Source organism: Gossypium raimondii, chromosome 8, assembly GCF_025698545.1.
Source record: "Gossypium raimondii isolate GPD5lz chromosome 8, ASM2569854v1, whole genome shotgun sequence".
NCBI lineage: Eukaryota > Viridiplantae > Streptophyta > Magnoliopsida > Malvales > Malvaceae > Gossypium > Gossypium raimondii.
The window spans coordinates 52,172,449-52,197,430 of record NC_068572.1 but is presented as its reverse complement, the minus strand read 5'-3'; the positions used below and the strand labels follow the sequence as shown (position 1 = coordinate 52,197,430).

At 36.6% G+C, this 24,982-nt stretch overlaps 2 protein-coding genes across 6 annotated transcripts; one reads left to right on the top strand and one right to left on the bottom strand.

The window, feature by feature from the left end:
* Positions 1-7,192: 7,192 nt before the first annotated feature.
* On the top strand, positions 7,193-12,154 carry LOC105792063 (O-fucosyltransferase 29). The gene is given in 10 exon segments (XM_012620441.2): positions 7,193-7,656; positions 7,659-7,906; positions 8,014-8,104; positions 8,543-8,619; positions 8,871-8,959; positions 9,054-9,243; positions 9,629-9,810; positions 10,320-10,422; positions 10,571-10,899; positions 11,390-12,154. Coding segments are annotated over 10 exon segments (1,653 nt in total). The 5' UTR covers positions 7,193-7,637; the 3' UTR covers positions 11,715-12,154.
* Positions 12,155-13,073: 919 nt separating this feature from the next.
* LOC105792061 (uncharacterized) lies at positions 13,074-24,982 on the bottom strand. 5 transcript variants are annotated; one of them, XM_052634176.1, is made up of 17 exons: positions 24,804-24,982; positions 24,503-24,595; positions 21,403-23,102; positions 20,921-21,292; positions 20,487-20,651; positions 19,690-20,087; positions 19,005-19,507; positions 18,732-18,784; positions 18,533-18,640; positions 16,687-18,464; positions 16,369-16,474; positions 15,796-15,976; positions 15,080-15,147; positions 14,847-14,962; positions 13,900-14,757; positions 13,503-13,615; positions 13,074-13,400 (listed from the first exon to the last, which is right to left on the bottom strand). In XM_052634176.1, the coding sequence occupies exons 3-16, from the start codon at positions 23,090-23,092 to the stop codon at positions 13,511-13,513; spliced, it is 6,501 nt and encodes a 2,166-aa protein (XP_052490136.1). In that variant the 5' UTR covers positions 23,093-23,102; positions 24,503-24,595; positions 24,804-24,982; the 3' UTR covers positions 13,074-13,400; positions 13,503-13,510. The 5 variants fall into 5 exon arrangements, with proteins under 5 accessions (XP_052490136.1, XP_012475894.1, XP_052490133.1 ...); XM_012620440.2 differs by having other exon boundaries at positions 13,522-13,615; XM_052634173.1 differs by having other exon boundaries at positions 13,522-13,615; positions 24,530-24,595.

Sequence of the window (24,982 nt, the reverse complement as noted above, 5' to 3'; positions counted from 1 at the left end):
CTGCAACCACAAACAAATTAAAAAATATATACATACAAAATTACTTAGGCATTCGAAAGCATACCATTCTCTGTCAAAATGTAAGATGCGATCGCTTAAAACCCTAAACAAAATAATTCCGTAAAGCTAGATTTAAGAGATCCGAATTTCATACCTAAACGAAGACGAAGAGTTCTGGAAATCGGGCCGGATGTGATTCCACCGTACTAAAAAATTCCACTGTTTTATGTGTTCGGCAACCCTAAATCCATGGACGAAATGGATTGTTAACGATATTGCACCCTAAACATAAAAAAAAGAGGGAAATCAAACCGGTTCGTGCTTACCCCAAAAACTATTCCACTGTTCGTCTTCCTCTAAATGTTGTGAAGATTTGAATGTACTATATCGACAAAATGAAGAACCGAATAGACTAAATAACTTCGTCAATGTCTCGAATTAGAGGAGTGGAGGAGATATCGGCTAAGAAAATTAGGGATTTGGAAGGAGAAGGGGAAGGAAGCTGAGTTTAGGGGCTGGGTACGAGTTTTAGGGTTCGAAAGGGGTCAAAATATGTGACGCCAAGCAGAACGACGACGTTCTGAATAACAGAACTGTTCCTCAACCGAAACGGCGACGTTCTGAACATTTTGTAATACACATTTGTGGCGTTTTCATACTAAACGCCGCTAAAGCTTACAGTTGCGGCGTTTTAAATACAAACGCCACTAAAGAGTTCAAATCATTCAAGAAAATGACGCCGTTTTCGTTCACAAAAACATATATGGATTTGCGGCGTTTCTATAAAAACGCCACTACTGTATACCTTCTGTGGCGTTTTTCATACAAACGCCACTAAAATTCAAATTCATGTAACGAAACGGTGACGTTCTGAACATTTTGTAATACACATTTGTGGCGTTTCTATACCAAACGCCGCTAAAGATTTATGTATTTTGTAATACACATTTTGCGGCGTTTTAAATAAAAACGCCAGTAAGGAGTTCAAATAATTTAAGAAAACGACGCCGTTTTCGTACAGAGAAACATTTATGTATTTGCGGCGTTTCAATATAAAACGCCACTATAGCATACCTTCAGTGGCGTTTTTAATAAAAACGCCACTAAAATTCAAATTCCTTTAGCCAAACGGCGCCGTTTTACGTAATTTTAAACACATTTTTGCGGCGTTTCTGGCCGAAACACCACTAGAGTAAATAATTTCCAAATATTTAATAATTTAAAAAAATTAAAATATCATACAACAACATGACAATATTATTTTTAATTCTATTAAATGGGAAATTTGAATTTTAGTGATGGTTTTTTTATTAAAATTTAAGGTAGGAACTTAATCCGTAGATAGTGTTTGTATTTTTCTAAAACATCAAATTAAAAATTAAATTCGGTGAAGTCAAGTTGTAATCTTCAAAAATACTAAATAACCTAGACCCTAAACCACAACCCTTATCCCCTAAACCATAACCCTTATCCCCTAAACCCTAAACCATAAACTCTATTCCTTAGACCTTAAACCATAAACTGGTTTAGGGTATAACCTTAAACCTTTAACCCTAAACACTAAACCCTTAACCCTTAATCCTAAATTGACCTAGACCCCCTTATCCCTTCAACCCTAAATCTTAAACCTATAAATCATAAACCATGACCCTTAACCCCTTAACACCTACACCCTAAGCCCCGACCTCAAATGATAAACCACAAACCATAATACATAACCCTTAACCATATCCCCTAAACCTTCAATCATAAAACACTAACTATAAACCCCTAACCCCTAACCCCTAACCCCTAACCCCTAACCTTTAACCCTAAACACTTAAACCTTAGACCCTAACCATTGCACCATAATCCCTAAACCCCTAACTCATCTTAAACCTTAAACCCTGAATCATAGAACATATAAACCTGCTTAAATTCTAAACCCTAAATCATAAAACATATATAAACTATAAACCTTAAATCTTAAACCTCAACCCTTAAACAATAAACAATAAACCGTAAGGCCTAAATCCATAATCCCTAAACAGCCAATGCATTGAAAGCTCAACAAAAAAAATATAGTTTTGCTTAACAATTTGCGGCGCTTCCCCAAAACCCGCCACTAATGTCTCTAAACCTCCACCACAAAACGACGCCGTTTGCTTAAATCTTTTTGCGGCGCTTACAAAAAAGCGCCGCTAATGCTTAACTTATGCGGTGTTTTTAAAGGTTGCGCCGCTAATGTACCTAAACCTATACAACAAAACGACGTCGTTTTAATTAAAATTATTCAACATTGCAGCTAAGCTAATGCTTGATATTTGCGGCGTTTTTAACAAACCGCCACTAATGTTCCTAAGCACAACAGAAAACGACGGCGTATGCATAAAACTTATTGCGGTGCTTAATTAGAAGCGCCGCTAATGGTTTACTTCAGCGGCGATTTCATATAAGCGCCACCATAGTGTATAAAACTCATTACGAAAACGACGTCGTTCGGTAAAATCTTTTGTGGCGTTCCAGTAAAGCGCCGCTAATGAATGGCTTCAGCGGCGCTTCATTTAAAACGCCACTATTTCTCTATAAAATTTAATAGAAAACGGCGTCGTTCGCTGGAAAACTTTGTGGTGCTTTTGTGAACGCGCCGCGAATACAGGATCTTTTGCGGCGTTTACTTATAAACGCCACTAATGTAATCAAACGTAAATCAATACGGCATCGTCTGTTAATCACTTTTGCGGCGCTTCTGGATAAAGCGCCGCTAATGTTTGTCTTTTGCGGCATTTTCATTGAAGCGCCACTAATGTCTTTGAATCTGACCATGAAAACGGTACCGTTTACCTAACTCATTTGCGACGCTTTTGGGTAATCGCCGCTGTTGCTTGTAATTTGTGGCGTTTTTTAACACTCGCCGCTATTGCTCGGTTTTTTGTGGCGTTTGGATTTTAAACGCCGCTAAATGCGCCGCTAAAGGCCTCTTTTGGTGTAGTGTATCTGAATAGTTTACCCTTTAAATTGTTTAGAATTATTATTAAGAAAAAATTTAAAAGTATCAAAATGATATTTTAGTTATAGTTCAAGGGCCAAACTAGTTATTAACCTTTTAAACTAACGTGTCACGTCATCCTCTTAACGGAAGCTAACGGATGAGTGACCAAAATGTAACATTTCAATAATTTTAATGACAATTATGTAACTTTTAAAAGTTGGATGACAGAAACGTAATTTTAATCTAATGTCAAAGACAATTGGTGTAATTTACCACAAAAAAAAATTCAAGTAAGCCTCCTTTATTAATCATAACTTAAAAACCTTATTTTAAGACATAATCATCAAAATAAGGCAACTACACCTTTCGTTAAATCAATCTCTCTTTCTTTCCCTTTATTCACTCCCAATGGGGACTTCGAATGTTACCCTTGAATCTAAGCAGCGCCATTGAAACTCCGCTACTCTCAATGATTCAATCCATCACCCTCGGTTGACAATTTCCCCTTCCCAGCCTCATCTCTGACACACACACATACATATTTGGTCAACCCTATTATATATAAGGGTGCTTCGAGTGTTGGCAGAGTATCTTTCGCGGTTTTATAGGATTTCCATTGCATGTGTAGTGTGTACGTAGTGAGTCGACGTTGCTAATTGTAATTAAATTCTTTTGACAACCCATTCATTCATCCCATGTTATCACTGATCACGTGCGTTCCTACATTGCTGTTCTTAATTAATTATTCAGCTTCGTATGGCTCTCTTTACACAATACTATATATGATATTAGTTATAATAAGTGAGGGATCAGAGCATTTAAATTGCATGCACGATTTGTCTACCAATATGGTTGACATTTGATCAGCCTTCCCCCCTATTATGGCTCTGATAAGTGCTCTTATGTTAATTAAAAAGGCTTAAAAGTTTGCTTATATAGGAACCCCGAAAAAAAAAAATTTGAATGGAGTTTGTTATACTAGAATAATATAAAAATAAGTTCTTTAAGTATTTAAGGATGAAGTTAAAAAAATTGTTATAGAAGGTGAGTGAAAATGTAATTTTACTATTATAATAACATGCAATTTCATAAAAATTTAAGGGGTTAAATGATAAATCTATTGTTTTTTAGAAGGCAAAGACCACTTCCTGAACCCTTATCTTTGTCCTTGCCTAGTACAAACCCAATCCGATTTGGTACAATGTCTAGCTTCTCTTATGAACCAACAATAAATAATGGGTACATCTGTTATCCCTTCGCGAGTAGGGGTGAGCGTTCGATCGAATCGAGTAAAAAATTTTGAGTTAATCGAGTTCACGACTCCTATTTTATCATCCTAACTCAATTTGAAATTTTTTTGAATCGAGTCGAGTGAAATGAAATTCGAGTATAGTGAAATTGTTCGAGTTAAATTAAAAAAATTAAATTTGTTAAATAAAAATATTGTTACAGGATAACTAGTTTCATGTTAGACCACATAAATTTGAGACCATATACATTTGAAAAAAAATCAAAACAAAATAAATAAAAAAGATACTTGAGTGTGATAAATTTGAATTATTAATTAAGTCCCAAAATTATTATTTTAGAAAATTTTAAAATTTCAACTTTTTAATTCATTTTTTAGAATTTTTATAATTTTGTAAAATATAAATTTTGAAAATTTATATATTTTTTGAATTTTTAAATTTTGTAATTTTTGTTGTGAGAGACCAATTTGCTTATTTTCTAAGTTGACAGGGACCAAAAGAGTATTTACACCAATTTGTTATTTAAATTATTCGAATTGTGAAATTCAACTCAACTCGAACTTGAAACTCAAATCAAGTTATTCGAGTTGACTCGAATAATTCGAATAACTCGATTCGATTAATTCGAAAACTTTTTTGATTTTTTTTTCAAATCAAATCGAGTTTTGCTCACTCCTATCCAAGAGGACCTCATTCTTTATCTCATCTTCATTTTATGCATCCTTATTTCTTTTACTTTTCTTTATTACAAAGCCCTTGAACCGATTTAACATCGGAGGGGCATATTGAAGTACAAACTGTAATGCTCCAAACTCATGTTCATCTTGAAGGAACCCGATAGTAAATTGAAATAACATTTTAGGGTAATGGAGAAAGGTTTACAAAGCTGAGGGAGTAAGTTAAAAAGATGATGAGGGAAAATGATGGCTGCATCCAAGAAAGCCAAGTGAAATGTAGTAGAGACATAAGTCGGTTTCTTTTTAGTTTTCACCAGCTAAAGTTGTAGATATTGGATGCAAAACTGTCATGAAATTGTCTCACGTGCACCTCAAAACACTCTTATTTTTGACTTCTAGTTTAGCAATGACAGCAGCAACCAACATAATTAGTTGATAAAAAAATGTCGTTTTTAAATAGATCATGATTTCATATAGGCTTTTTAGCTTTTGTCGAGACAAATCAATTTCTTGAGTTAAGTGGGAATGTAATCAATACATATGGGTCCCTTCATTTTTTATTATTCTCAAAGCTTAATGACATTGCTTCCCTTTTTCTTCTTCCAATAAAGAGGATCGAATCCAAATAGATTAGATGTTGAATTCGAAAACCCTCTTCGAAATTAAATAGCACTTGATCCAACTCCAAATAAACTAATATATAATGAAATTTGTAGACATTGAAAATAGGTTTCAGTTGAAGCAGATATGAATTATTGGTTTCATTGAATGTGAATGGGCCATGGCAATCCCCCGCTCCCATTCTATTGCTGTCAAAACAAGAGCCTTAGATCTACATGTAGTAACAAGGCATATTTATAGGGTTTCCTCAGGTTCTGATGATGATGAATTAAATTGGTGGTACCCAAATAGAAAAAATCTAGGACCACCCCTTTCTTCTTAGGCCTTCCTATAGGCTTTTAGATGATTCAAAGCACAGTTTATGGTGGCATCTTTAAGGAGGGAACCAAAAGAAAAATACCCCAAAATAAGTTGAAACCGAGTATATTTTCCATAATTCATTTTCTTCAAATATCTCCAACTTATTGTTGCCAAAAATCCAGGGCTGATATGTGCTGCTTACTGTTTTACTATACAACAATGGTAACTCTTCATCTTAGCCAGAAAGTGGAAGGGCAAAAAAAGAAAGACTGACAGTGTGAAAATAACCACCCTTCTTTGATGTTTTCTTCCATTCATAATTGATCTTTTCTAAAATTATTTAGTATTATAAGTAAATATTAAATAAATAAATAATAATAATAATAATAATAATAATAATAATGTCTTTTAGCTGCTGTTTTCATTTGTTGATGTTTTCAATCAACCAATTAAAGCCTCTCATATTGTTTTACTTATAAAATAAATAAACCAAATTAGAAGTCTTGGCAACAAATACAGATAATTTATGTTCTTAAATTGTATGCTACGTACTTAATCAACCGTTTAACCATGGTTTAATCAGGTTTCCTATCATATTACATTTTTAAGCCAAATTTGATTTTTATATTTTTAATTTTAAAATTTTAGTAATTTTTATTTAATAGTTGAAATATAACTATTAAGTTGGATTATATAATATTTTTAAAATAAAAAAATACTCACCTAGCTACTAATATGAAATTGTAAGATTCTTTAGTACTATTTAAAAAAGCAAAGTGAAAATCAAAATAATAAATAAAATATAATTCTAAAATAAAAATAGTTAGAGTTGTGTAACCTAAATTCTGTTAAAAAATAATACAAGAAGAATCCGTATAGAACTACACTTCCTCTATTTGATTTTAATTAGAATAATACTTTTCAATCTTTAAATAGATATAGTCGCAACTCCTCTTGTATCATTCAGTTTTTAACATTAGTGAATTTTTTCCTCCTTTGTCTATGTTTTTTATCGAAAAAGTTTTCACATAAAATCGGTATGTTTTATTTTTCCTTTTATTTCTTCTTTGTGACAGTTCTATATTACCATTATCCACAATAATTTTAAGAAAATTAAATTCCAAATATTTTATTTCATTAAAATAAATTTGGATCTGGAAAATGTAATTAAAAAGAAGGTTGGAGGAGACAATATAATTGTCTTAAAAGGATCTTATAAGTAACAAACATCGGTGTAAGATTTGCCCAAAAAGAACACACATCGATGTAAATACAAGTTATTAACCTTAAAATGAAGGGTTATTACAGAATTGACCATCTTCTTCACCAATATTTTTCCATAAAGGCATAAACAGAGATATCATAATTATTAGCATATAAAACCGTTGTTATCAATCATTCCTATACAATGGAGTGAAGTGAAGCCAAGCAGCTCTCCTCTGTCTCTAAAATCTTAATCTTCAATTTTGCATTTTTTATAATAATTTATTCATTTTAATATTTAAAACAAAAGCTTAACCTTTCTCTCTCTTCAATCTTCACTTTTTTTTTTCTTGTGTGAACAAAAAAAAGGGAACATCCAAAGTCTGCCGCGTTTCAGAAAGCTTTGAGAGTGTGGATCGCTAGAAAGGAAGAAGAAAAGCCCTAATTATTCTTTGAATTTTAGCTTCTGCATTCGCAATTTTTACAGTTATACCTTCCGTCGGTTTTGTACTCTTTTGATGGTGGTAAAATCATTGGGAGTGGCATTTGGCGTAAATAAGTGATGAAGTTATAGGGGGAGTCGCGGCGGTTGCTTTTGTTGTTGTTGAGTCCGTGATGGGCGTAGCTAAGGCGTGGAGTTTAGCGTGATGTCGGACAAACTGGCGCTGTTACAGCATCCAGGCGGCAGCCTTTTAAGCCACAAGCATGAGTGTTGTAAGTGGCGATCGTCTGCGGCGCAGCCGAGGAAGCCGATCTCATGGTCGCTCATCTGCGGCTTGATGCTTTTCTGCTTAGGCATGATCTCGCTCTTCACCGGACATGTGGCATCTGATCTCGAGTGGTACTCCCAGCGACTTATGAAACGAAGATCCTATTTCAAATTGGTAGGGAAAAAAATATAGGAAACTTCAGTTTCATTTATGTATTTAAAAATTTGAAGTTTATTTTTTGGACATATTTTATGACGCTGATTTTCTTGCAAATGCTGTAGGAGGGAATTAATAAAGGACCGATTGATATATGGCAATCTGATTATGCAAAATACTTCTATGGATGCAGCAAAAGAAGTCGTAATTTTCCTCGTACGTTCTTGTATTTATTAATTTCAAATGCATTTTGGTTTTAGAAACTGGATCATTAAGGAAATTTCAATCTTAACAGGATTTCTTACTCTGATCATAAAATATGTTTTTTTAGCTGTAATTCAATGCTCGTTTCCTGTATTTAATTCATAACATATCATCAATTCATACAAAGTTGTTGCTTTAGATGTAGGTTAAAACTAGATCATCTATGATTTCTCCCAGTAATTGAATCAGATGGAATGAACTCGTTCCAAGCAGTTTGCTAATGCTTTATTTTTTAAGCATAAGTTTTTAGTAAAGTGGTTCTAAATACTTCATGTCCTGTATCATCTGTTTTACCATTTAGAAAATAGTACATTCTCCACTTTTTTCATTTATTTATTTAAGTTTCACCAAACCAGTCTCTCAAGTTCGCTGATTCTTCATTTATGCCAGTTGCTATACGTGCGCGATCATCAAATGGTTATTTGCTTATTGCAGCAAGTGGAGGATTGAATCAACAGAGAACAGGAGTAAGTCGAAACGTACATTATGTTATATTTTTTTGGTAATATCCTAATGGAAGATCTTGTAATTGCACCAATGGAAAATGTAACTTATCTATGAGTATCTGCTGAGTGCCGTTGCTCCTGCTTTATGTATATTGAACCAATAAGTTTTGCTTTAGTTGACTCGAACTAATTTAGTTTTGATGTGCATCTAAGACTTGGGAATCCTACCGAATTTATTTCTTTATAAATAATAATTTGCTTTTTGCATGCAGATATCAGATGCTGTAGTTGTTGCACGGATTCTGAATGCAACCTTAGTCATACCTGAATTGGATCATCGTTCGTATTGGAAGGATGATAGGTAAGTTGAACCAGCTTAATAGAATTTGTGCAAAAGTGACATCTTCCTTTCACTTCATTTACCTTGTTAAGTGTTTTTTTTGCCTGACATGCAGTGACTTTGCTAACATTTTCGATGTCAACTGGTTCATTTCTTACCTTGCAAAAGATGTTACTATTGTCAGAAGAGTTCCTGATAAATTCATGCGATCAATGGATAAACCTCCGTACACAATGCGTGTCCCGAGGAAATCCCCTCCAGAATATTATCTAGATCAAGTTCTGCCAATACTTCAAAGAAGATCTGTAAGATCACTTTCAGATACTATATCACTAACGCTATTTTGGTTATGATTGAACTTTCTGTTTCTAGTTTGCTTTCTCAATTGTCTATATAAATCCATAAATTGTGTACCTTTTGTAAAAATTAAATGTACTTAATTCCAATTGTCAAGACTACTTGTATCTTTGAGTCAATAAGAGATCAAACAAAAAGTTGTTAGCTTCAATTCCCTTTTCCCTCTCTCTCCTGTCTTTGCGGTTCAAAGGGAAAGAGTGTTCTTTTTCTTATTTGTATCTCTCCAATCCAAGCACCATGCTAGTAGAATATTCTTATTAGACATTTTCTAGTATATTTTGGTTTTCATGTGGGCCTGCAGCTTTTAAGTTTAACACTCTGAAAATTTTGTAGGTCCTACAACTGACAAAGTTTGATTACAGACTGGCCAACAACATCGACGATGAGCTACAAAAGTTGCGTTGCCGGGCTAATTATCATGCTTTAAGATTTACAAAACCTATTCAAGAACTTGGGCAGAAACTTGTAACGAGAATGCGTGCAATGGCAAACCGTTTTATTGCAGTCCATTTGAGGTTTGTTCTGAATTCTAGAAAGATAGAATTTAGCTTTTTAATTTATGTGCATAGCGAAAGAAACTTTGACATTGTAACCAGATGAGATGTGCCTCCTGAAATTGGGTTTTGTCAGTAATCCATGGGAATATCTGCAAAATAACTCATCACACTTTGGAATGAGCACGATTACACTTATTTTGAAGTCCCTTTACTTTCATGTGGTTATCTCTATGACTTCAAACCAGATAATCTAGTGACAGTATAGAATGCCTTTCACTTAAGTGCCAAATCCTCAAAATTTTGGAAATGCATATAACTTCAGTGAGTTTATTTAACCATTGTGTTTTTGACTTTGCATCCAACAACTACTTTCTGCATCAACGGCTCCAGCACTTCAAATCTGAGTGTGTGTATTCAATAATGGCACTTTGGCTCATATGCATATGCATGGAGAAACATTCTGAAGTATGATTTTGAACTCTGTGAAGACCTATTTCCTTGTATGAGTCAAACTCTTTTAATTACAGATTTGAACCGGATATGCTTGCATTTTCTGGTTGTTACTTTGGTGGCGGTGACAAGGAGAGGAATGAGCTTGGAGAGATACGAAGGAGATGGGAAACATTGACAGTGAGATATCATCTTTTTTGACTCCTTAATCAGTTCCTTCTTTAATATACAGCATAAGACAATGTTTTTAGAATGAGTACTAATGCTTTTTCTTTTCTTTTGCATCCTGGAATCTAGTAAAGTTGCACTCATCCTTGTATTGTTGCAGGATGTAGATGCTGATGAAGAGAGGAGGCGAGGTAGATGTCCACTTACTCCTCATGAAGTAGGATTGATGCTGAGGGCACTTGGTTTTGCAAATGACTCGTACATCTATGTCGCATCTGGAGAAATATATGGTGGAGAAGAGACGCTTCGACCACTAAGAGATCTCTTTCCCAACTTTTATACGAAAGAGATGCTTGCTAATGAAGACCTAAAACCTTTTCTTCCATTCTCTTCTCGCCTTGCTGCCATTGACTACATTGTTTGTGATGAAAGTGATGTTTTCGTCACCAATAATAATGGAAATATGGCCAAGATTCTTGCAGGTCGAAGGTGAGAAGTCCAGTTATTTCTTGTATCAACTACTACAGCCGCATATCTTCCATATAGTGCTAACTTTTAAGTTAATCTAGAAACTGAACTGTTGAGTTAATTTAATGAAGACATGAAATTTAAACCAGGCTTGAATGACGTCAACTATGAGCAAGAATAATGCTCTTAACATGACCATATGTTAATTCGCATACCTGTAACATAGGTATGGGGACCGAAATCATAATAAAAAAAATGAAATTCTTTGATGGCCATATGTGTTAGATTTGATGTTAAAAGTTACATATGATCTAAAATTTTTAAAACTAAATTCACTTAACTTAATTTTGTATGATGTGCAGGTATCAAATTGCTTAGTATAGGCTCCATATGTGCTTTCCTTTTTTATTTCTTTGCATTTACATCTTCAGCATTTATTACATATTTAGCGTAGTGATGATCCTCGCTGGACTTTACTTAACTATTCATAATTGCTTACTGGGATTTGAAGGAGGTACATGGGGCACAAGAGGACTATAAGACCAAATGCGAAGAGGTTTGGTCCTTTGATGATGGAAAGGGATGAGATGGATTGGGATACCTTCGCCAGAAAGGTGAAGGCATTTCAAAAAGGATTCATGGGAGAGCCAGATGAGATGAGACCTGGACGTGGTGAATTTCATGAATATCCATATTCTTGTATCTGTGAGAGGCCACTAAGTGATGTTGTAGACAACAAAAGGGGAGATCCTCGGTCAGAACAAGGAAATCAAGGATTGAGGGAGAGAAGCAAGGAAGAAGAGCCAGCTTTGGGAGCCAAGGAGAATGAAGCCTAAGGGGAAAGGAGGATGCTAATGCTACAGGCTGATTTAATGACCAGAACAGGAGTTTTTTTCTATTGATTGACAAAGATCCATCTAACCTAGTGATGCATCTGCCCTGCCGACTTAAATGTCATCTCTTGTTAAGCCTGCAGAAAACTTGATAGAACTTGATGTTTGAGCCGAAAGCTCGGTAAGGGAAGCTTCTTTTGTTTCTTCTCATTTCTCTGTTTGAATCCATGAAGAAAAAACAAATTTGTACAGAGAAAGGGAAGATTTCACGAAAATGCAACTTTTGATTTATATATATATATATGATAAGTTTTGGTTAGGTAAAACACTAAAATAGGTATTGTAGCTAGTAAACTGTTATGATGAAAGTACGATGGGTGAGCTTGCTGTGCTAGGTGGGCTATGTTGATTCTAGTGTTAATGATCAAATTCATTCACTAATACTCGTTGATTGTGGACCTATTTTTTTTTGCAGTTCTTTTTCATGCCTTGAACATAAGCCAACTTGGGGCATTTAAAAATATTCGTCTCTTGCTCGCTAACTTTATATACTAAGATGGCTCATGGCGCGTACTCTGGTCTCAGCCAAATTATCCGACTGCTTACCGTGACATATAATAATACTATCAAACGATCTCAGTTCAGAGCGAAAAACGTTGCATAATGCACGTCGCTTTCTCTATTAGAAATACACAGCGAGAGACAAAAATAATTTTAACCTATAAATAGCATCTTATCATAAGCACTGGAATCAACAGGAAGTGGACAGATTAGCTACCATGGCAGCCAAAAGGATCCCGCAACCGCCATTTGCAGACATGCCCGTACTACTCCCTTTCGCCTGAACTTGTGTTAGCTACTTCACTTGTTTGTTTATTTATTTATCATGTCAGTTGTTAGATCTACTTTGTAGCTTTTAAAAGCCAATTAGGTGCCTGCTCAATGATTTCCTTGTAATCCTTTGCTTCGTGACCGAAAGATATTAGAAGCATTTTATCATTTTGTATCGTTTTCTTATTTCATTATATTAATTCATTATTGATTGTATCAGATATATACTTGCATAACCATACGTCTCTTTTACTCTCTTTTCGTGTGTGTGTACCTTTTAGCAAGCCAACTAAGACTCAAACTTGGATACTTGTAAAAGTATGATAATGAATACTTGACTAATTCTTTGGCCTTTGTATGTGTTCATCATTCTCTTAATTCTCCAATATTATCATGATTAAAGATATAATGCTTTGGCAGAGTGATCGTTGAGGCTAGAATCTGTGTACTGAAGTGTATTCAAATAAACTTATTTTTCTCATTTGTTTTGCACCTTCGGAATAGCAACAAACAAAAAGAAACATCAACCCGAAAATTAACTTTCGGAAGCGCTGGAATAACAAAGGATTGATCAGTTGGCAATGCTGCTCTGCAAAACGTCAAGCTAAACTACATGGAAAGAGTTCCATATACAACAACCTAGAGAGAAAGGCATGGCCAAGAAAGATAAGGTTATAATTATAATTGTTAACGGAAACCTAAAAAATCAGTTATACAGCTACATCGCAAATGCCCAAGAAGCCATTTTCTTTCCTAGCTTTTCTCTCTAATCTTAATTTACACAAAGCTACACCGGTTGTTGACACTGGATTCAGAAGTTGCAAAACAATCTACCTCCCTCTCACCCTTGGTTATTTCCTGTTAAAAGAGTTAAACCACAGTTATGCTACATGCACAGCAACATGTTCGGTTCGGCAACCAACAAGGGAAAGAAAAACAGCAACAGTACTTCACGAATACCACGAAATTTAAGGTTCACCTCTACTACTCCTATTTTGACTTTTGTGACTTCTGTCGTGCGAAACAGAAGGAATTTTTGAGATGATCAATGAGCTTTGTAGGCCTTCCAAGAGCTGTAGACAACAAACAAGATCCATAAGCTGATCAAATCAAAATATAAGGGACAAAGACAACAATGTGTTTGCTGCTAGTGATAATAACAAGTTTTCCTTCACCGCTTTCTTTATCAAGCAAAGATTTTAGCATAGAATTACTCAAGGTTTACAGTGGCACATAACGGACAAGCAAACAAGTCTTTTAATTAATTTTCCACAAATACAACACTGCAATAGTATAAGAATTATTTTCGTAATATCTCAACTTATCAAAGAAGAAACGACCTTATCGGTTTACTTACTCTTGATGTTGGTTGAATCTTCCGATTAGATCTCCGAGGTTCAACTTCAGATACTGTTTTGATTGAATTGTCATTGGAACCTTTTTCCTCCTCAATTTTGGCCAACTTCCCAGAAGCTGGTCCAAGTTTCGGTTTGCTAACCCGTTCAGATTTAGCATTTGATGCTGAATTTTTCTTTGGGGGAGCATCTGATGAGAAAGCCACAGAAGAAAATAAGACCGGGCCTTTTGCTGCTCCATCAGTACTTGAAAATGATCTAAACTCCATGATGTTATGCTTTCCTGATATATTCTCAGCATGGCTTACATCTGCAGCTGCAGAATCACCGGGTTCAGAAACCAGAGTATTTGATAAGCTGTCCTTCTTAGGAATAGTTCTACTAGAAACACTAGGTGGTTTTCCAGACTTGAGAACTTTAGGCCTATATACAGCTGCTCGTTTATCCTTTGGTTCAATTTTATTTTTCGTTTCACGGGGCTCAGATCCTTGAGGCATCAAATATTTTGTAAACTTAGCTGAATCACTTGTTTCATGAGTCTTACCACTCTGATCTGCAACATAATGTTTGCTTACTTCCATAAACTTTCTCTTCTTTCCTGGCTTCGGAACACCAAAAATAACTCTTGATCCTTCCTTCTTTAAACCAGTACGTACCATTTTGAGTGAATCAGGCTTATTCTCATCTCTGGTGCTTCTACCAATATTAAATATTTTTTCGTTGTCAGATAAATCCAGCAATCTCATGTCACCAGGTTTCCAAGATTCCTTACGGTCTAAACTTTTTGAGAGCTTATCTTCCCCTCTGGCCTCTACAACAGGACCGCCTATCCTAGGTCGCTTTTCCTGAGGGGTATCACCCTGAAAAACAGATCAATTACTTAGTATAAAGAAGCAATTAAAGTATCACCAGAGAAAACATCAATCACAAATACAAGCTAACATATCACCTCGTGGGAAGAGCCATTAGTATCCTGAAAACTGGACCCTTCAACCCAACTACCATTCTTCCAAATCAGAGAAGGACGAAGAAACCATGCTTTGACAACAGATGTTTCACCTCGAGCTTTAATAAATATAATGAAAAATCCTTAATTATTTCTCAAAGATCAAGCCACATTGACTTTAATACTAAGCACATTACAACCAAATTTGTTTAAAAGTGCTGTAAATACGCGCATACCAGGAAAGTGAACAGTAAAGGATGTTTCATCCGTCTGGCTCTTCTCAGTGACAACCCCCTCCCACCAGCTGAAAGGTAAATAACAAACATAGTTTCAAACAGTGGTTCATTTCTTGACACTAATGTTGGGTTCATGCAATTGAGATTCTCTCTCTCTAAATACAACAAGAAAATACAGGATGAAAAGGAGATACACTCATAAAGTGCTCCAAAGCCATCCGAAAAAAAAAGGCTTAAAATGCAATCTTGTACGATTTTAAGTTAAGACCTTCGCTCAACATCAAATGATAACTTATCAGATTAAAAAATGAATAAATTTAGGACTCCACCTTAAGACAAATATTGGTTTCATAAACACTGGATTGTTGCTAAGTTGTTTTATTGACTTGTCCACAAGATAAGCACAACCTATGTGATAGATTTAATTTATCTGAGTGTTTACAAGACAATATTTATACATCCTTTCCACTATTGCTTCTAGAACAGTTAGTGAGAGTTAATATATGCTTACAAATTCATCTTGCAATACTGCTTTAGGGAAATCCAACAAATAGCTCGTGTTCAAGTTGGATAGCAAATATTGACAAATTCTCCTACACTATTTCCTCATAGATGCATATATATGTATATATATATATTAGTGCCTTAATTACCTTCAACATTACCATTGGTATCCGATGAAAAGAAAGAAGATATTGCAAATAGTACATGCATACCTATCCTGCATCCATGAATCAACCCTATCCCCAGGAGCCCAATTATAGTCACCCATAGCTGCCCTGCGCCTCTTCCTCGTTCCTTCAAATGGCATGGCTGTGACAGGCCGAGCAGTACGTATCCTGGGTGCTCTTTCCCCTTCACCTTCAAGTTCCACCCATTCCTTTAGCTTATCACCATCTGTAAGATGAGAAATCAAAACAGGTTGGTTAATAAGGCACACTCAATACAAGTGTATGAGACATAATGTCTAATTTTCACTACCAAGAAATCACTTTTTACATAAGAAACCAAAAATCACAATGTACAAGGTACATAGTGAGTACATTAGAGAAGTAAGATACCCTCGTGCATTTAATCATTACTTTCTCTCCACAACAGAATCAAACATCACACAAGCAAATTCCTGATTCAGAATAGAGATAATCATGCAAGAATCCCAAAAGAGAAAGTGAAATTGGATACACATCAAGGAGTTTGCTTAAAAATTAAGAACAATGATTGTCTGACAGATCTTCTTTACTAGCAATCACCATTTAGTTGGTTCAACATGAAACATGCACATAGCTCACCCTCTGATCGAAGCTCGTTGTAACACACATAAGCTTTGCCATCTTTTAAATCCAGAATATCAGCTGGGAACCATGCTACTTTTAAGCCATCTCCATCTCTCAGTACCTAGAGAAAAAGAAATGGTAAAGTTGTAAGAGAATAAAAATGACATGTCAACAACAACATTTCCCAGCAGTAATTAGGACTGCATTCAAAACTATTTTAAAATTCAAATACCACTACACCACATATTTCCATCAAATACAACTTCAGAACTTAATGGAGTAATCAGCTAAAGATCAAAAGCTCAACTTAGATTTGACTAAAAAGTTACAAACCTCAACATGGGAACCCTCCCTTAAATTGTTATTTTTTGAAGTTTCCCCTGCTTTCCCATGTTCACTCTGAGTGATCACGGAAGGCAGTCCAAACCCAATTTCGGATTCAGAAGTGACTCCTTTAGTTTTGGCAATTTCTGAAGCTTTGTGGCCTTTTGGTCCCTTTTTATCCTTTCCGCTTGCTGCAGTAGGACCCAAAATGCCACCTGTTAATCTAGAATGATCCTCTAGAGACTCTCTAGCTATCTCTCTAAGAGTTGGTGACATTCCATATTCAACACTTTGCTTTTCCCTCTTTTCTACTTGAACCTCTTTTAGATGCCCAGCAGATGAAGTAGGACCTTCCACACGACCACTGTCTATGTGCTCTCTGATGGAACCATTTGGCTCAGGAGATGCTTGGGGTACTTTCCAGTATGCCTCAGGACCAGCTTCAACCAATTCAGTCAATGGGAACGGCTCACCCATAGCAACAATCTTCCCAGCCTGTGATACAGCTTCCGCTGCCAGCTCCGCAGCTTTAACAATGGCATCCATGTTTTCAGCTCGCTTTGAGGCAGCTGATGCAGCTTCTACCCTCCTCCTAGCAGCTTCCCTTGCAGCAATTATGATGGAATTTGAACTAGTAGTAGCGTTTTCACCCCTTAAGATGGATGCAGGAGTAGCCTTGCCAAGCTTCTTGACATTATCAGAAGCAATTGCATTAGTTGGAACAGAATTTTTGTAGCCACTTGAAACCAATGCTTCATCAGCCATCAATTTTGCTTGCAATGCAGCATTTGAGGCAACCTTGGCAGCTGCAGCTGCAGCCTTTGCAACAGAAGCAGCTGCTGCTATTGCCACAGCAGCGGAAGTCAATTCTGTTTCAAAATCTGGTTCCAAACCAGAATTTCTGTGCTTGCCCAACTGAGTCCATATTTCTTGACTGTGATGAACAGCAGCTGCGGCAAGAGTAGAAGCATCTTCCGCCTGCTTTTGAGCCTCCTGGAGTTTACCAAAGGTCTCTTCAGACAGAGCAACCCTCTGATCTGAATCCTGTTCACCCTTTTCAAGATGGTCAACAGGGACAGATGTAACGAATTTGTCAGTGGATGACTTGGAAACAACAGTGGCAAGGGTTGTAATAGCGGCTGGTGTAGACACATTACTAGTCACAACAGTAGCTGAAACGGACTCTGATTGAGAATGCGGTTTAATCTGCCCAGGGTCCTCAGAAACTGTAGACTTTTTTCTCTTTCTGGGCTTTGGATCAGCAGAATGTTGACCACGTGTTGCTGTTGCCTTTTTTGTGTCAAGCAGGGGAGTCCCAGCAAAAACATTAGCAGGACTGCCACTCTGGACCATAGGAACTGTGGACGCCTGCTTCATCGCAGAAGAATGAGGCACAGAGGCTTCTCTTGCAGGGGTCAAATTAACTGCTTCTGTGATAGGAAGCACAGGAAAACGAGCATCAAAAGAAGAAGTCTGTGGAACCCAGGGTACACGGAAAGGGGACTGGGACATCCAAGGAGCATTATGTCCAACAAAATTCCTTATAGGTGGAGGACGCAATGGAGAAAGTGCCTGCTGATAATCCATAACTGCACTTCTCGGAATGCCAGTAGATTGAAGAGCATCACAGGAAGGCGCAGAAATACTCCAAAGTGGCGATGAAAGGGGAACCATTGAGTTTACAATTGTCGTTGGAGTACCCTTGCTGGTGGACCGACTAACAGGTGAGGATGTAACCTTATTCTGAAGTGCATTTCGTTTGACTGACTGATCAGAAGTTTTGGCACCTGAGCATCTCAATTAGGTTAATAGACAGAAGAATCAGAAGAAAAATTCAACAAGCCAAGATAGATACCTAAAGGCGTCTGCATCGGAGTTTCAGGGCTAACAAGATGAGATTTTTGAGAATGTACCCTGTCTATACATGCTCGCCATGCATTCTCCCACATGGTTCTTCCACCATCTGCATGAATTTGATATTTTAAAAAAAAAGGGGTCAGTAAATCTGTATAAAGCACCACAGAGTAACATAGTTAGAGATGAGAAAACCTAACCAAGTCCCCCAAATGCTGATATCATATAAGCCTCATCAGGTGCTGTTCCTTGACTGAAGCAAAAATACTCAAAAAAATCAGATAGATATGCTTAAATGATCAAAGATCCTAAAGAGAAAAGAAAATACCCTAGACAATTAGATTTGACACTGATATCAAAGCACATGTAACAACAATCTCAACACATAATCCACGTATATTGATCAATCTTATAATGCCAAAACATGTTGCTGCATGTATATAAATGAAAAAAAGAAAAGATAAACGACTTACATCAGAGCTCCATATACAAAAATCTGAGCACGTAACTGAACTTGTTGCAAATCGGTAAAAGGCTGGTGGAAAACTGCAGATGAAGAAGCTGAGGCATTCAAGTCTGGCAGGCTAGATACTGAAGTAGAAAGAACACCAAATGGTTTCGTGGTTGCCCCTTCCATATGTCCAGAGTGCTTCACCTCATTGGATTGAATGAGCTGGCCAATTCCAGCTGAACTGAGTGACGCATTACTTGTTCTACCACTTCTTTTTGATCGACTTGCGGGAGTCATTTCTTTTGCAGCAATTCCCTTTTTAGCAGCTTCCTTTCCCGTGCTCTTACCACCTACTCGCCTTGCTCTACGCTCAGAGGTCCCTTTGGAGCCACTACCCTCAGACGTCCCTTTGGAGCGACCACGTACATTCTCACTCTTGGATGCCTGAAGATTTGCATGACTCACCTCCTGAGCAGCCTTGGTACCCACTTTGCTTAAGCTAGCAGTTGATAGTGTTCCCTCGACCTTCTCGTTGTTGAAAGCATGTGCAAGATAGAGTGAGCATAACCAGGATAAATAACAAAAAAAAAAATACTAGCATCAGAAGAAACTTTTTAAAAATTCAACTCGAAATGAGAATCAGGAAAACATAAGAGAAAAAAAGGTCCACATAACAAAAGATTATCACTTATGAAAACAAATTTTACCGAGGATATTGTGTCATGTTGCATGGTAGAAAAAAGTTGCCAATTCTTGCCAGCTTCTTTTCCAGACAAATCTGCCAATGGAGGTACCTCAAAGGTGAAAGTTCTGTCTCCAGGAGATGCATAATTTCCTTTCATATCCTCAGAAATAGACTGGTCTTTGTTCTCTTCCCCATTAATGACCCCAGAAATTGAAGCACTCCGACCCTCAGATCCTTTCAAACCATCATTTCCAATTTTACTTGGGAACTGCTCAGATGTTCTAATGACAATAGGAGAGCCACATGAAGGATTGTCAAGATCAGCACTACTACTTCCACTTCCCATCATGTGAATCTTAGTTTGAGATTCAGATGAAGGTGCAGAAGGAAAGGAGCTGTTATCAGTCTTTGCACGACCGCCTGCAACATCAAAATAATCCATCAGATGAATAACATTAGATAAAGTGGGAGAAAGCGAAAGCTAATTAAATGGTCTCAAAAGAAAATAGAGCCATGAAAGAGGCTAAGCATGTATTTAATTTGTAGAGTGTACATTTATAGAAACAAGTAGATAGTTCATAGAAAACCCTTAAACAGGATATAACTTCAAAAGCAGAAGATACGAACAAAAGAAGATGCTTATCGAGAGAACATTGGAGAGGTGGAGGGGTTCAAAAAAGAAAGAGGAAAACAAACCAACCACCAAAACGACAGATAACAGATCTAAAGAACAAGACTGAGAAGAGTAAACCAGGAATTCTACCATGACAGGCTTAAATTATCTAATTACTTCAAAATTAAATGATAAAATAAACTCACCATCAACATGATGCTTAGCAACATGATCACTGTTCTTCTCTTTTGTAACTAATTTGGGGTCAGTATCTTCGGGATGATTTTGGCCAGAATCACAGGTAGGTTCCTTTGAAGTTGAAGGCAATGAACTTGTCGATGTCTGGTTATTTTGTTGTATTGATACAGCACCTGAGGGGAACTTTTTGTTGTCAGACATTAATCTTATGGAGATTCCAGTGACAGAAAGGCAAGGATATGCTTAATAAAAACAACAGTAGGTCATAACCAACAAATCATCATTGGAAAAATAATTACCAACAAGTCATCATCAGAAAACTATATATTAAGAGAGAACTACGTGTCAAGGAAAACCACCATAATGACAAGGTACAGACAACAGTAAAACAGGTGCACCATACCAGGTAAACCAAGAAACCCTACTAATCATAAAAGGTCACCTGCAGCTTCTGAAGAACCCGTTTTAGAAATAACTTGAGCTTCAGCACCATCAGTTCCTCTCACTGTTGAATCAGGGATGATAGATGATACATGCTTATCCCTTACAACCTCCACTGACAGTCCATGAATTGCCTGGTCTCCATGTTGGCCCTCATCAATAGAAGTACCCTCCATTGACAAGGACTGATCAACTTTACTACAAGAGGACTGTCCACTAGTCTCACAAGGTGCACCCTTTTCCGATGTCATTCCAGAAGTATTCATGATTGAGAAACTTGTTTCTGCAGATGACACTTGAACCTTGTTTTGATCAGACACAACAGCAGTAGCAGCAGGAAGATCCTTACCAGAGGGCGAAAGAACACATTCCACTGTAACACAGGAACACCAATTTAGCAAATCATGCAGGATGTATAAAAGATGACAAAATGGAAGAATGGAAAGCTCAATTATCAGACATAATGCTTCAATATATACATACTTGACTTGCCACTAATGGCAACATCAGATTGTAAAACCGAAGCTAACTCATCTGCCGTGCGACCTGTACCGGAGGATGAGAAGTCAACTCCCTTTATTACAGGCACGGATCCACCTTCCCCACAATCTGTGTTACTAGAATCAGAAGACAATTTGGTGTTCTGATTTGCAGCAGTTGAAACAGTCTGATCAGATTTATAATCATCACTATGTTCAACGACTATACTTTCTTCACATTCTTTCATAGGTTCTGTTCCCAAAGTATTGTGGGAACCTTCACCTTCACCCTTAGAACCATTATCATCCACTACCAAAGATTTCTCAGACTTGCTGCTCAAGATTTTCATATCAGGGTGGCCATCACCGTCTGACGAATCCTTCTTCTCAAGAGTATCACATGCTATCTGCACCGTTGAATCCATATTTGACTCTAGACTCATAGGATTTCTAGTATCCATATTGCTGACTTCACTTCCAAGTTCCTTAAGGTCAGTATCACCAACAAAAGGCATTGGTGATATGTCATGTAATTTTCTTTCAGACAAGACAATGTCTTCGGAAATGGTAGTCCGCAAAGGACTTTCTACCCTCAATCCCTCACTGCACCCTTCCACCATATGGAGGTTAGAATTCCCTTTCGATATCCTATCAACAGGCTCACCGGCAGTCGTAATGTTTCCAATAGCATGTCGTTCTTCCTTAGAATGCATATCCAAGGCTGAATTCTTCTGTGCAAGCAAGGTAACACTTGCAACTGCATTCTCACTCACGTTCTGACCATCAGTTTGAACTTCTTGGCTCAAGTCAACATTTTGATTTGCTGAACCGTCCACATTTTCATCAATGAGATCATGTTTTAAATGCGTGGTATCTTGACTATCTATCAAAGCATTACTTGCATAAGTGTTCTGCACGGAGTGAATCACAGCATCGACTTGTGAACCAGTACATTTATCTTCCTGCTCCCTGTCATCCACAGATTGATCAACAGAAGCTTCCACTAGACTTTCGTTAACAGTATGTTCTTTAGAATCATCTCTCTTAGTCACAGGCAAATCAGTATTTCTAGTATTTAGATCGTCCAATGTGCTATCAACAGATGTGCCAAATTCATGCGTTTGAGAAACATCTTCAACCAGCAGATGATCTCCTCCTATATCATCTTTCAACCCAGGAAGTTTACCTGGACACTCTCCTGACTGTAATGCAGGCTGTAAGTCATCCCCTACTTTAGGAAGACCCCTATCTCCATGTTTCAAAGTAGGCTCCATCTGATTTATTATGCAGCCCAGTTCATCACAGGCATCTGAATTCTTACAAATAGTCTGAACAGGAATAGTTTCGTCCTGTCCAACAGACTTTAATAGCATTTCAACAGATTCTGAGGAGGCTGCCTCAGACCAGACATTGTTGCACCTAGAAATTGAACAAGATTCAGCTGCACTTGAACTAAATGCAATCCCAGTACCCCCACGAGAAAAATCTTCAATCCACTGATTATCTTCACTACTTTCAATGCCGAGAAAAACTTCAGTTTCAACCAAACTATGAAATCTTAAATGCCCATGAAGGTTATCATCAAAATCAAATCTTGGGAGAGCATAAGGGCGTAAAACAGGAGGAAATTTATTGTTCCCTTCACCAGCTAAATGACAATTGTGGCTTTGGGAATCATTTTCATCATTATCCATGAGTGTATCCCTACAACAGGAAAACATTTAATGAAGAAAATGGGCTGTTGAATTGCAGTTCAAATACTACACAGATAAAGTGGTGAGGAATCAGAGTTTTAAGAGTATCCTGGTCCAGTGCGCATAGCATAGGAAACAAATAAAATTTAGATACTTTCTCCAAAAGAACAACCCACATTACCCAGCTAAGTACTTCCTATAGCACTGAATGCTAAATTACAGTTTAATGAACATTAAGTTCAACTAGATTCATTAACCAATGGAAGCACAGAAAAGATGCCAACTGCTCATGCAACAAGAGTAAAATTGCATAAACAATGGGTACAAAATCTTTTATGTTTCCTGGTATAGAATCTGATAAACTATAAAATTGCAGTAAACATGCACAATAAATGCAAAATTTAACAATTAAAACTTCATATCACGCCAAAAAAAGAGAAAAGAGTAAAAAAACAAACACACCAAGATTAACTATTGAACTAAAATTACATAAACATAAGGGAAAATAAAACGTATGCACCTCCATGATTCACTACCCAGGCCCCAATAAAAGGTTAATATAAACCTAGAACATGCCAACACCTTAATCCTATAGGGGTGTTTTTTTTTATAAAATGAGCATGTTTTCTCCCAGAAATATTTAGTAGAGGGAATCTTGGCAACTGCGCATAGAATTTCATTCATTGGCATATAAAGCTTGGAGGATTCAGCTTTACAAGTTGCAGAAGCAAAAAAATAGAAGTCAACATGCAAATTTAATGTGAAAATTCAAACATAAATCAATTTGAGTTTACAAATGTTAAAAAACTGAAATATCTCAACGACCAGGTCTGTTTCGCCATCAGAATTAAGAAAAAAAGGATTTTATTGAACTCTTACAAGCAAGTATACATAATTGCCAAGTCTCACTCTCCAATATAAGGAGGCAAACTAAAGTACCAGATTAAGGTATTTAGTAAATGGAAAGGCAGCAATTATAAACCCACCTCTGGAGTTTTAAAACTCCATTGCAGCAATTATAAACCCACCTATCTTTCTTCCTGAACTTAACAGTTCATTGCACTCAGATATCAATACCACCAACTTTCAACAAAACCCTAGCTCAAACCACTAACTAGTCAACTGCGAATTGGATTAAACAAAAGCTCTAGCTCAGATACATTAACGATTAGAACATAATATTAAAAGAGAAGAAACCGGTTCAACATAATTGACCGAGCTACAGACAACCTTGAAAAGCATCCAGAAAACCTTAGTTCCAATCTATTTAAGCAGAAAAAAAAAACTCTAAACTTTGACTAACACTAAATTTGCCAGGTTAAAAAGATAACTATTTTCAGGCTCTAATTAAAAACAAAAAACCCTAAAAGATTGTTTATTTAAAAACCAAGTAGGAATATGAACAGTTACCAGAGCAAGTAAGTCTAGATACGCTACCTCCCTCCATTCGGTGATGAAATCCCAAGCCGTACCTCAACTCTTCCCTAGTCGTACGGTCATCTACTGCACCAGAAAAAAAAACTCCAATTCAAAACAAACAACAGTTTAACCATAACATGATAGCAAAAAGCAAGAAGGAACTAAACTACTAGCAAGAGAAAACCAAAAGATAGAAAACAAGAAGAAAAAGGAAAACATAAATTGCTCGAGTCAAGCCTAAGCTAACGGAAGAGTAACTTAATTGAACAGTTTGTTAGTATATGCTACTAACCGGACTCTTGAATTTTCCGGTGGATCGAGGTAGGGTTCCGGTGAATCGAAGTAAAAAAGAAGTCAGTGAAAGAAAGAGAAGAAGAAGCGAAAGGGGAAGATTTTTTTTTCTGATGTGTAATAATAACAATACGTAGAGACTTGTTTGGGTCTCGTTTTCTCGTAAACGGAAATGATAAA

Excerpts from the sequence above, each read along its gene's own strand:
- LOC105792061 (XM_012620440.2), bottom strand. The coding sequence starts at position 23,092 with ATGGATAATGATGAAAATGATTCCCAAAGCCACAATTGTCATTTAGCT. Across the intron at positions 19,508-19,689 it reads AACATGACACAATATCCTCG|GTCGAGGGAACACTATCAAC; the intron begins GTAAAATTTGTT and ends AACAACGAGAAG. Across the intron at positions 15,977-16,368 it reads CAACGAGCTTCGATCAGAGG|ATGGTGATAAGCTAAAGGAA; the intron begins GTGAGCTATGTG and ends CTCATCTTACAG.